We start from the raw sequence: 13,600 nt of genomic DNA, 5'->3' as shown, positions 1-13,600 counted from the left end.
TCTGCTGGGGATGCGGGAAGTCCACCTCCATGCATTTTTGCAGGCCGGCTCTGGTTAAACAAACAAACAAAAGGCTATCACCAACATTCCTAATAATGTAATACCGCTCCCCTCCCTTTAGTTTCTAAAAAAATAATACTAATGATTTTGTAGTTGGATAAAATGCTAGATATTATACCTCCTAACAGCATTCGTGTTGTGTAGCTTGTGCATGGCTGGGTCTCTTGGGGCTCCTGGGGTAATGTAAGGTCTACATAGGGCTGGTCATCCTCCCATTCTGAAGGGAAAAAAGCCCCCCAATGTTCAGAATTGTTGCAGAAATGTTTACCAGAATCTAAAATGTTATGAAAATATGAAAGACAAATACCTTTATACGCCCTCAAACATTCTGAGTCTGTCAATTGGTTCTCTATAGCAATAGCAACATCAGTAAATAGCTGGTCATCCTCCCATTCTGAAGGAAAAGAGAAATCCTATGGTCAGATTTGTTGCAGAAATGTTTACCAGAATCTAAATGTGTGAAAGTATGAAAGACAAATACCTTCATAAGCCCTCAAACATTCTGAGTCTGTCAATTCATTCTAGTGAAATAAAACAATCAATCAGTCAAACAAGCAAGCAGACAAGAATATTCTAAAACTCCATTTTGCATCTAAGTGTTTCAAAAATTAGCCATAAAACTACTTACAATAGTGGCTTCCATTCTGAAAAGGGTCTTCTTAGCAGATCAAATGGCTCCGGAGGTACAGATATGCCAGAAACCAGCAAATGTGACTAGACCAGTATGGACCCTGCTTTTGTATACGCTGGTGATGTCACAACTTAATCACATCAGAGGAGGTGTGTTTTTCACAACTTTTGCAAATCTGGCCAGCCCCGCCTCATCAGGAAAACCCAATTGAATAATACCCCCTTGAGTTCTGATTAAATTGTGTTTAACATCTGCCAAAGTTAAACAGGGGTCAGCAAAAGAAAAACATAATACATATTTCATGTGATTTGTAAAGCCCATTTTATTATAAATTTCATAGCATTAAGAGATTCTTGTAATTAATTTCTGTTACATTTTGGCATATGAACCTCTTCAGAGACAATGGCAATTCAGATTCAATCTTTGACATTAATGACTGTGGTTTACGGCTCTTTTCGACACGCTGTATGAATGTCTTGACCTCATCAAGGGAACCCTGGGTGAAATATAAGTTATTCATTTTGTCAGAAATACCGATGATGATCCAGAGAACATGAGGCATAGAAAGTCTAAAGCATAAGCTTTTAATATGTTCTGTTTCACTGGTACCATCCACGTGGTCTTCATCTGATTGTAGACATCCCATTAAGCAGTGGTGTAATATTTTAATAATACACGCTTTCAGAATCTGAGGCATGCTGACATTTTGAGACTCCGCCATTTCTAAAGCAGGAAATAAGGCAACAAAGAATAAAGAGAGAATGGTATAGGTATTTCGAGTTCCTTTAACTCTCTTCAGCCAAACTTACTCTTTCTGAGATTCGAACCTGGGCTATCTGCATGTTAGGCAGTTGTTATAACCTCTAAGCCACAGGCTCTCCTCACTTTGTCAGCTGTATCAGGAGAGAGACAGGGGGAGGAGATTTTTACCTTGAATGAACAACCTGTCAGCCCAAATATGGGAGAAAGAAATCTTCTTTCTTTTCTTTTCTTTTGCCTGTATCAGCTCATATATATATTTACTTACCATTTGATGGTTTGCAGAATCTGCTATAACAAGGTTTTATAAGTTTGTTCTCTTCAATGAAACTGTATAACTCAGGTCCTTTTCTTATTCTGCGCCCATGCTTGGGTGGTTTGGGGGTCAAATTTACATCAAACAAATCTCCATCAGAGGCTGCCATCTTCAAAAGACTGCTGGGATTAAATCGCTAGCTGTTCAGGCCTGCCCACACAAACTCCCCTGCCCCTTGCAATGTCACACCCTTGAGCATTGCGCATGCCCAGATCATGGGGAGCATGACATGCCCGGGCATGTCCCTGCCCGCACAAACTCCCCTGCCCCCTTGCAATGACACACCCTTGAGCATTGCGCATGCCTAGATCACGGGGAGCAAACTCCCCTGCCCCTTGCAATGACACGCCCTTGAGCATTGCGCATGCCCAGATCACGGGGAGCATGACATGCCCGGGCACATCCCAAACAAGGCCTAACCCCCCCTTTTTTACTAGCAGACAGACAGACACATGCATGGCTGCTTGCTGCTTGCCTCTTGTGAGCCTGGTTGGCTGCTTGCCTTTTGTGAGCATTTTAATTCCTGCTAATATTCCTTGTCTTTTGCTATAGTGGGGAGGGGGGCAGAATAAATTTTATTCAGGATGCAAATGGCAAAATATGTGTCTTTAGATTTTTTACAATGGTAAAAACCAGCTGTGGGTTTTAAAAGGGGCTGGGTTTGTTTGTTTTTCCCCCTGCGTTCGAGGAAATGCTTTTAAAGCCACCTAGAAATAAATACCTTTTAGAAAAAAATATCTTTTAGAAAAAAGGGGTTAAATGCAGGCTCTGGCTGCCTTTCAGGGGATTCTTTTTCCCCAGCTTTTGAGGCACTGATTTTTAAAACTCCACAAAAATTAAAAGCATCGTTAGGCTAGAATGATTAGAAATAAAAAGCCTTTTTTATTTTTTATTTCACAGCTCCCCAAAGTAGGGCTTGTTTCCCAAAAACACAGGCCTCTGCTAATTATTCACTTAGCTCTTTTTGGTTTTGAACGTCCATAGAATTAGTCTAGGGTTAACCTAATCATGTACCCAGAGGATTGACTGCCAATCTTGATGGGATTAGGCCAAAACGTCACATCTGGAGGGTGGGGGCTGAGCACGTCACTTCCTTTTAGGGCCGTGCCCTGCTGACGTAATCAGCACGTGGGCTTGTTTACTTTGATGATGTCACTGATCAAAAGTGCTGATAATTTTCATTAAAAAAGGTATACACTACTTCTACTTGCGTGGATGAAGGGCATGATTCATTGTCATTATTTTTCTGGTCTGCCTATCCATTGCTTTTAGTTCTGCTTGAGTCCAGTCCACTGTGTATTCCAGCTGTGTACCTAATGACTGGAATTGCCCAGGTGTTGATTGCCTTTATGGTATTTCCTCCATTGAGTTTGGATTTTAAGATTTTCTTCACTCTCTTGATGTATTCACCTCTAATCTTTTTCTTGACTTCGGTGTGCTTGATGTTGTCAGCTTGAAGGATACCCAAGTATTTGTAGTACTCTTCCTCATCCAGACTCTTAATGTTATTTTCGTGGGGCATCTTGATTCCTTCAGTTTTCACTATTTTTCCTTGTTTGATAGTAAGTGTGGCACATTTGTCCAAGCCAAACTCCATTACAATATCTTGGCTATATATACGGACAGTGTTGAGCAGCGATTCTATTTCAGATGATGTTTTTCCATACAGCTTCAGATCATCCATGTAAAGGAGGTGGGATAGTCTGGCAGATGTTTCTGATGTTTGATAGCCATGTCCTGAGTTATTCAGTATTGTTGACAGAGGAAACAGTGCAATAACAAATAGTAATGGTGATAATGAATCTCCTTGAAATATTCCTCTCTTGATATTAACCTCTCCCAGCTCTCACCATTGATCTGCAACTGTGTCTTCCATTGTGCCATCGATCTTTGCACAAATTTTCTGATGTTTCTACTGACTCCTGTTATTTCTAGGCACTTGATTATCCAATCATGTGGCAGAGAGTCAAATGCCTTTTTGTAGTCAATCCATGCCACATTCAGGTTGGTCTTCCTTCTCTTGCAGTTTTCCAAGATCATTTTGTCTATTAGGAGTTGATCTTTTGTTCCTCTGCTATTGGGGCGGTTTCCTTTCTGCTCAGGTGGAAAGAGATTGTTTTCAACTAGATGCTGTTGTACTGCATCAGCTACCACACCAGTTAGTAATTTGAAAGTTGTTGGTAAGCAGGTAATTGGCCTGTAGTTGCCTGGTGTTGCCCCTTTTGCTGGATTTTTCATTATTAGGTAGGTTTTCCCAGTTGTTAGCCACTTTTCAATTTCTCCTCCTTGTATTATTATTATTATTATTATTATTACTACTACTATTATTATTATTATTAATAATTATAGTATGGGCAAGAGTAGAAACTGTGGGAAATAAAGCCAGAATATCTGAAACAGATGAATACTCTGCTATATACATCAGTATGTTGTTGCATATATATCTGTGGCTGTTATTGCAGATTAGTTACCTCTTGGCCCATATAAATTATTCTTTGTCTTCTGCTATATGATGCAGGATAAATGGTCTGTTCCTGCTCCTCTTGGAAAAAAAGTAAAGTTTAGAGACATTAGACAAACAATAGATATCTTGTATTTATAATACATGTATTATATAAAATCTTATATCTTACACATCTTATGATTGATGTTTTATTTCAGTCTGTTTTCCAAAATGGAGAAAAGATTTAATTCTCTTCTTTTGCAGCATTCAAGCCCTACTTCAGTTTGGATTCCTATAATATAGCAGGAAATGTAATAACATCTTTCAATATCTTTTCTAGTTTAATCTGGGGACTTCAGGTTTGCAGCTTTGCCTCATGTGATCATAATTACGTTTCCTAGTGCCTAGTCAGACTTGTCCTACCTTTCCCAAGATTCTAAGGGTAATAGCTTTGCAGGGTTTAGATTGGAACACTTTTTCCTTCCACACTGGAAATTGTGTGCAAACTATGTTCTTATCTATTGAGTTTATAGATTTTTTTCAAAATATTCAGAACATTTGGTACTGTCTGAAGACTATGAATGAGGTAGCTAAATCTGAATGTTGATAAAGCATATTTATGGTGATTAATATGGTCCATCTATCAAACAATAAAGATCCTTTTTAACAGCAGTTTTCAATATTGGCTTTTTCTTCTTTGCCCACAGGTACACACTAGCAGCTCAGGATTTGGTAATGCGAGCTAGGGGAGTGCTGAAGGACAGAGGCTGGAGGATATCCAATGACCGACTGGGCTCAGGAGATGACATTTCGGTCTACATCATTCCTTTAATATATGGAAATAAACTCTTGTAAAAGCAGTATCAGTGCTAGTGACAGGAAATGTTTGATTATTAACAAGGTCCTTTGGAAAAGACATTCCTCTGATAAATGAGAGTAGTAGTTCAAACATTCTTTTAAGCTTGAGTAACCTGAACTCTTTGTACCTGAAATCTAGGGCTAATTTGTACATAAGCTCAGCTTCCCTAAGCTTATATTATCGTTACATATCAGGACCAGAACTTCAATGCTGCTAGTATATTTAGTGCTTTCTTTTTAATATCCCTCCTGGTGAGGACACTGTTGTGATCTAACTGAATTTATTTTTCCCAGTTTAATGTAGCCTAGAATGCTAAATGAGAGGTGAATTGGGAAAACCATAACTGAAACTGGATAGGCAACCTTTTCCCAATTTCTGTGCTAGCTGACTTTAATTTAGAAGACATTTAATTTATAATTATTAAAATTACAAAACCTAATATCTATTTAGGTATTGTTTGCTGAAGGTAGTGATGTTTCAGTGGAGAGGTTCTGGAGTTTTGCTTATGCATATGAATTCAAGCTTTTTTTCCCTCTTCACTGTAATGAAAATGTATAGGTCTTTCTGTGTGCTTGGGTGGTGAAATTAGCTTTTTTTCTGGTTTCAGTCTTAACACCTGTCAATAAAATTGCCTAAGAGAATAGGGAAATATTGGGTGGTAAGTCTATTTTTGTGTATCTTTTTGTCAAGTGTGTAGTTATGATGTAGCAGACTGGGAGATTATTTTTACTTAATATTTATTTGTTAATCAGATTTTTCATGCATTAGATGCTTTGGCCTCCTCTTTCAATAGGATACTGTATTCCTATTGAAATAATTTTCTTAAAAATTCTGTTGATTTGGATTTACTGGATAAATGTTCGTCTTGTTTTTTCTTTAGCTATTTAATGGTAGTGAGTATTAGAACATTCCTTTAGAACAATAAGCTTCTCCCATTTTCCTACTGTACTCTTTGAACACTAATTTCTTTTACTGCTTATATTATATTCCATTGCCAGGATGCAGTTGTTAAAATGTAAATTATAAATCCATGTAGTATAGCAAGAACTTCTGAAGAACAAACTTCATTAGTTTATTTGTAATTGTCAGTATTAATGAAATATAAAAATAGGAACATATATTCCAGTAAGAAACTTACACAAGCAAAGTATTCATAATTATACATGCATACATAATACAAGCCACCTCTTCTGGAATAAGATGCTTGAGTTGGATTCCTCAGGTATTATCTTCTCAGTCGAGAAATCTAGTAACATATTCTATATCATTTAAAAAGTAAATGATATAGCTGGAAAATAAGAGATTAACTTTTGAGAGATCTCAAATATTTTAAATATTTTCTAAAAAAAAAATTTCAGTATAACAAGGAAATGGTTCTATATGTTTTCATGTCTTTTTTCTTTAACATTTCCCCTCTTCATATACTGTCTTTGCATCAATACAAACGTTTCTCTCAGTAGGGTAGTGCGACTGTAAATAAGTTTGAATCTATAACTGAATCGTTCAAAAGATAATCTATGACATTTCTAAATATGTATGCATACATAACCCTATATACCATGAAACTTACAAACAATGTTTCATGGTATATAGTCTTTTCAATTGTGTAAAGAAATCTGAAAGGGGGCGTTGTCTTACCTGAACGCCTTTTCTCAGCAGGATGGTGTAGAATCCACCGATGGGTAATTTCAGCCTTCCTGCTCAGTGAGACTAAGACAAAGCTTTAGCCACGACTCCCTCTGGGTGTGTCTTCCCAGTTTTTGTCGAGGCGAAGTATCCCTGATGAAGTCTTGGCGCAAGGCTCCAAATAAAAAGTAAATACATATGCCTAGACTACCTGAACAGGGTGTGTGTGGATTCTACACCATCCTGCTGAGAAAAGGCATTCAGGTAAGACAATGCCCCTTCTCCAGCAGAATGGATGTAGAATCCACCGATGGGACATACCAAAGCCGCTCATGTCCCTATAGGGAGGGGAAGTCTAGGCCTGTGTCCCCTGAGAAGTAACCATTTGCTGTAGGAGTCGCCTACCAAAAGCAGCCTCCACCGCTGCAAACTGATCAATCCTATAATGTTTAATGAAGGAAGAGGGAGAGGACCACGTCGCTGCCCTACAAATCTCCTCAATTGAAACCTGGGTAGACCAGGCCACTGAAGCCGCTGCACTATGCATTGAGTGAGCTGTGATGTTTGAAGGAACTGGAAGAGACTGAGAAAGGTAAGCCCTAGAAATGCAAACCCTAATCCATCTGCCAATAGTGGAAGAAGAAACTTTCCGACCCATTGCAGAGGGTTGAAAGGACACGAACAAAGCCTCCGACTTTCGAAAGGTTGAGGTTCTCTTAATGTAATGGCGCAGGGTCCTGTGCACGTCTAACTTATGCTACTGTCTTTCCAAACGATGTGAGGGATTAGGGCAGAAATTAGAGAGGACCAAGTCCTGGGACCTATGGAACCTTGTATTAACCTTTGGAATAAAGGAGGGATCCAACCTGAGGACCACCCTATCCTCATGGAAGGTACATAGGTCATCTCTGACCGATAGAGTGGCCAATTCTGAAATCCTCCTGGCTGACATGATGGCCACTAGGAAGACCACCTTCAAGGTAAGAAATTGAAGGGAGCAAGTGCTAAGAGGTTCAAATGGATGAGAAATTAAGACCTGCAACACCTTGGACAAATCCCAAGACGGGTAACGATGTACCGTAGATGGCCTAGCATTAGCCGCGCCCTTGAGAAAAGCACTGACTGCTGGGTGTTGCGACAAGGGAACTAGGTTGTCACAGGTGAGAACCGTTGATAATGCCGCCTACGTATGGTACTGGGTGACAAACCCTTATTTAACCCTTCCAGTAAATACTCCAATATGTCCGGAATGGTTACAGAGAGCAGCGAGAGTCGCTGCCTGTTGCACCACGAGCAGAAGTTTCTCCATGTGGCATCATAAATCTTATTAGTTGAGGGGCGCCTGGCGGCTTGGATCATCGAGATCACCCTGGAGGAATAAGATTGCCTAGTCAGACTTTCCCGCTCAAGTGCCAGGCGGCTAATTGAAGCCACTGTGGATCCGGATGTTGGAGATTCCCCTGGCTGAGGGCCACTTGGTCCAGGGGAATCCTCCACGGTGGTGAGAGCAACAGATCCACAAGGTCGGCAAACCACGGACGCCTTGGCCAGTATGAAGCAATTAAGATTATCTCCGCCTGCTCTTGAATCAGCTTGCGTATTGTCGCTTGCAGCAATGGGAGGGGAGGGAAGGCATAAAGCACGCCCTCCAGCCACCTGCACCGGAGGGCATCCATTCCCTCCTTGCTGGGAACCTGGTGAAGAATCTGGGGAGCTGTGCATTCCCCGGGGAGGCGAAGAGATCTAGACATGGATGGCCAAAACTGTATATTTCCCTGAACAGGTTCGGGTCCAGCCTCCACTCCGAGTGGTCCACTGTGGCTCTGCTCAGGGAGTCTGCCTTTTGATTTGCCTCCCCTGAAATGTGTTCCACTCTGATGGAGCTCAGAGTAGACTCTGCCCAAAGCCCTATGGTCATGGCTTCCTGCATGAGTGACCAGGAGCGGGTCCCTCCCTGCTTGTTGACGTGAGCCTTGGCTGCAATGTTGTCTGTCAGGATCAATACGTGTTTCCCTGATACAAAGGAGGAGAACTGTTGAAGAGCTAGGTGGATGGCCCTGAGCTCGAGCCAATTTATGTTGTGAGCCAGGAGGTTGGAGGCTGCTGATCTGGACCACTGACCCTGGGCCAGGTGGTTCTGAAGATGGGCCCCCCAACCTAACAGACTGGCGTCTGTGGTCAAGGTGATCCTGGGAGGCTCCTTGAAAATGGAGCCCTTGGTCATGGCGGACGAGGCCCACCATAGGAGTGATGACAGCGTGTGATGGGGAATCCTGACTTTCTTGTTGGACGCACTGATATTCCATTTCTGGAAGGGAAGAAGGAACCACTGAAGGTTCCTGGAGTGAAGCCTGACCCACGGAACGATGCCCATGCAAGAGACCATCTTTGTTGTGTGACTTTTTTTGAAGTTCACGGAGAACCCGTGATCCTGAAGTGTCTGAATCGTGACTTCCAAATCTGACTGAGCTGACTGGAAGGATCTGGACTGCACTAGTATGTCGTCCAGATAACACTGTACGCACACAGGCATCATCCTTAGATGGGCTGCCAGTATGGCCAAAATTTTTGTGAAGACCCTCGGGGCTGAAGAGAGGCCAAAGGGGAGGGCCTTGTACTGGCAATGCCATTGCGCATAACAGAACCGCAGGAACCTGCGGTGCTCTGGGAGAATCGGGATGTGAAGATAAGCCTCTGTCAGGTCAATGGAGAAAAGGAAGTCCCCCTTCCTGATGCTGGCCAAGATGGACTTTAGGGTCTGCATCTTGAACCTTCTGTAGGTTAAGAAATAATTTAGACCCTTTAAGTTTAGTATCGCCCTCCATCCTCCTGAGGCTTTGGGAACTACGAATAGGATGGAGTAGAACCCCTCTCCTATCTGATCCTGAGGTACCAGTTCTATGGCCCTGATGTCTAGTAAGTGGTCGATGGCTGTGGTGACTAATTGTGCTTTTGTCATATTTCTTGAAACCGGGCACTTGAAACGATCTGGGGGAGAAGATTGAAACTCTAGAGAAAGACCCTGTCTTATGGTTTCTCTGACCCAAGCGTCGGTGGTTGTGCCCTCCCAGATGTCGTAAAACAGTGCCAGGTGACCCCGTATGGGGTAGTCCTCCTTGGCGTCACTTGGAGCACCTGTAAGGATGACTGCCCGAATCCCTGAAGGGACGTTTGGCTTGGGATTGACCCCTGGCTCCACTATTCTGGCGGTCCTGTTGACGATCCTGCCTGGGGGGATAGGATCATGAGCCTCTGGGCCAATCCCAGGACTGCCCTGCCCGAAAGGGCTGCCTCCACTCCCAGGGTCCACTGGGACGGAATGGCTGTCTGCGGTATTCCTGTTGAGGCCGCCTATCTGATTTTTTAGAGGGGGTGCGCCAGGACCTTACGCTTGTCCTTGCCCTCAATTACATGTTGTTCTAGGACTGCACCGAATAAGTGTGTTCCAGTATATTTGGAGGTTGACAGGCGCTACTTTGACTTTAAGTCAGTTCGCCACTGTTTCAACCACAGCATCCTACGAGAGGCAACTGTGGCAGCAATAGATCTGGCCGAGCACCTGGCCGAATGAAGAGATGCATCAGCAATGTACTCTGAGGCTGCCACTAGCTTCCCCAGTGTCTGGTATGCCCTGACCTGGTCCAGCAGAATGAGCGCCTGAAGATCCTTGACCCACATTATTGATGATCTTGCAAAGAAAGAGGATGAGGTTGCCGCCTTGATCGCCCATGCCGAAGACTGGTGAGCTCTGCGAAGGGAGAACTTGAATTTTTTGTCCTCCACTTTCAGGAACTCAGCCATGTCCCTTGGGATAACAGTGGTGGAGAACAGAGAGGTTAAAGGGGTGTCCACGGTCGGCACCTCTAAGAGAGAGGCAAAGGAAGAAGAAACATTATAGAGTTTCTTTTCCATACTGCTTGGAGAAGGAGTGTGGCCAGGGATGACCACTGTTTCTCTACCATAGTCTGGAAAAACGAGCGGACAGGGAATTTGTTTCTCCTCTATGACCTTCTCTGCAAATAAGGGGTTGGACTCCTGGCTAGTGGAGGTGGATGGTTTGTCCTCCTGAGCCAAAGTCAGGTTGGCCGTGGAGCTGGCCTTTAAGAGAAGATACCTGAAAAGAGAAGGGTCAAAGAGACCCGAAGTAGTCACCTGCTCAGGTGCTGCCTCCTCATCCTCAGACAAGGATGTGTCAGCTATTTCCAGGTCTATTGAACCCTCCTCGTCTAATTGGAGGAGGTCTCAGAGACACCAGAACCGGGTCTCGTGTCGTGTTCCACCTGGGAAGGAGGAATAGGTGGGGGAGGAGGGAGATGTGAAGGCACTTGACTACTCCCAGAGGAGGACATAAATTGCTTAAAAGCATAATGTATGAATGCCTGGACTTGGCTTTGGGACCACATCTCTCCCTGTTCCCTAGAACTGGCCCCCAACCTCCGTTGGAGCTCCCTGTGGAGACCATGCCCGCAGGGCATCCTGTGAAGAGGCAAAAGGTGGCTCAAACGTGGGAGTGTCCAATGAGACGGGGGAAACAACTTCAGTCCCACTGGACCTGAGCCTTTGTGCCTTGGAGAATTCTTTCTTCAGCGCCAGATGTCTCCTCGAGGCCTCTCGCTCGGCTGCTTTAGAAGTCTCTTTGACTGATAAATGTTTTGTTTTGGTTTTTTTCTCCCCCCCCACTTCCAATTCATCTGATCTGCATTTTGTTTGCGCGGGGGGGACGACACCAGAACCTTGAGGTGCCTGGGGCGAGGAAGTGTCTGGCATTGCAGTCTAGATAATCCTGGTCAGGGATAACCAGAAGTGGGGGGAACCCAAGCACTCAGATCAAGTAGTCAGAGATGGAAAACTGATCCTCGCTCTAAACAATGGCAATGGCAAGAACAGCCAGACAGTCTTCTAATACTGCCTATCTAGGCCCTGTGGCTAAAGGCCACTGACTAATTGAAACAGGTGGTCAGAAAGATTACCTCCTCACTCCACTTACACAGGTCTTAAGGATTTGAGCCTGATCCTCAATAAGAAGTTAACACAATGATACACTTAAGGTGAGGCAAAGCCCCATGAATTGGGGAAAAAAAAACACCCTAGAGTTTTACCACACTTGCTGTGGGTGTAGGAGAATTATTTTACCCTCTGGTACGGGCCTGACTTTCAGACCAAGGCACTAAGGCAATAGATGTTGCTATGTAGCACAATAGGTCCCAACAAAATGGCGTCCGCCTTGTGGGCCTCTCAAAATGGCGGCCACGCTCCCTTCTGAGCCTCCCAAGAAGCTAAGAGCAAAGTTCTAGCAAGAAGGGGCAGTGAAAAAACCGGACACAACCACAAATCCAGCAATGAAACGGTTAAACAGGACGATCCCTGTTCCCCCGTTTGCGAAAATCACTTGTGGTTCGTTGCACAGCCTCCACTGCGATCCTGTTGTGGCTGCAGGAAAAAAGTCTCGTGGCTTCGACGTTCGCAGCAAAAGGAACCCTGGTGGCCGCTCTCAAGAAAGCTTCAGTTCTCCACTGACCAGCTGGTCATCTGAATCGCGGAGAGATTCGATCCGTCGGGATGGAAGCCCCCACCTGATTAAGGCCTGCAGCCTCCAACCTCCGAGCCCAGAAAGAGCTCCAAATGTTTGAAAGGACAGAGTCCTTGCCAAATACTTTCCAATTGAGCCAAATCCAATTAGTTGAAGTAATTTAAGAATTTAGAAGTTGAGAAAAATCCAGTCAAGTCTGAATAAGTCTAATCTAGCTATGGAGCCTAAAATTTTTGTGCCTTACTGAGCTGAGATTAAGACAAAAAACTGGGAAGACACACCCAAAGGGAGGCGTGGCTAAAGCTTTGTCTTAGTCTCACTGAGCAGGAAGGCTGAAATTACCCATCAGTGGATTCTACATCCATCCTGCTGGAGAATGGATATTACGCAGAATGCACTTCTGCATTCACAGTAAGTACTTTTCAGTTCAGGTAATTCTTAATTGTGGGTCATCGTTGATGTTCAGTTTCATTTTATGCACATATGAAATCAGTGTTTTCTAGGTAAAATACTGTCACTAGTTCATCATCACTTTCTAATGTAGCATGTGTATGGGAAAATGTGCTATTGTCTTATTTGTCTTTATTTTGCTTTTAATATATTCCTCACTTCCACCATTAAAACCCTCTCTGATGCAAATCATCCCACTAGGTAATTAAAAGTACAGATTTAATTTTTATGTTGCTCTACTACAGAGATCCCCAACCCCGGCCCATGGACTAGTATTGGTCCATGGCTCATTGAGAACTAGGCCATGTAAGTGGCAGGCGAGAGTGCAAAGTTTCATTTGTGCATGCACCAGAACTAGGTTATGCACGCGAAAGTATCCCCTCCCACCCTGCTGCCATTGCTGGTCCCTGGAGCTGGAAAGTTTGGGATCACTGCTCTATCACATGGACACGTTGTATTTTATTACAGTCCTATTAGACCCCTCGGCATAAAAATGGGTCAGAATAGTCAATAGCAGGAATTGTATGCATTCACCACTAATACATTATATGTGCAGTTACTTTTTTTTCTGTAATTGCTGGTTTTACAGTAATCTAATACTAGACAACACAGTTATAATTCCAATGTGGTGATTTTACGTTAGTTCTTTGCGATTGCTACTTAATTTGCATAAGTTATGAAAGCAACATCATGCCATTGTGCCACAAATGCCACCACTTTTGGATGTAGATGTGATCTTATGCTATATGTATAAAAGGGATAGGGTTTGCATCATGACAGTGCTATATTGCTTTTGTCAGTCTATCCTCACAATAATATATCCATTGGTAATATTTTCAAAAGTAGTCTTAGAATTGACTGCCTTGTGTTTTTCCAGTGGCAGTAGCAATGACGTATCAAAATAACATATGAAAGCCAATTATAAA

The 13,600-nt window shown here is 43.1% G+C and overlaps 1 protein-coding gene across 1 annotated transcript in view; it reads left to right on the top strand.

Annotated features, from left to right (window-relative positions):
- The window catches only part of PPM1H (protein phosphatase, Mg2+/Mn2+ dependent 1H), a 225,729-nt gene extending 219,396 nt beyond the window's left edge, over nucleotides 1–6,333 (top strand). Inside the window, exon 10 of the mRNA XM_039363747.1 lies at nucleotides 4,917–6,333. Coding sequence (XP_039219681.1) covers nucleotides 4,917–5,064 — 148 coding nt within the window. The 3' untranslated portion in view covers nucleotides 5,065–6,333. The remainder of the gene's footprint in view (nucleotides 1–4,916) is intronic.
- The last annotated feature ends 7,267 nt before the right edge of the window (nucleotides 6,334–13,600 follow it).

The sequence above is a fragment of the Crotalus tigris genome, unplaced genomic scaffold, assembly GCF_016545835.1.
Source record: "Crotalus tigris isolate CLP2741 ecotype Arizona unplaced genomic scaffold, ASM1654583v1 scf7180000019583.1695794, whole genome shotgun sequence".
In the NCBI taxonomy this organism is placed as follows: Eukaryota; Metazoa; Chordata; class Lepidosauria; order Squamata; family Viperidae; genus Crotalus; species Crotalus tigris.
The sequence above is the reverse complement of the archived record's forward strand: the minus strand, read 5'-3'. Positions and strand labels throughout refer to the sequence as shown.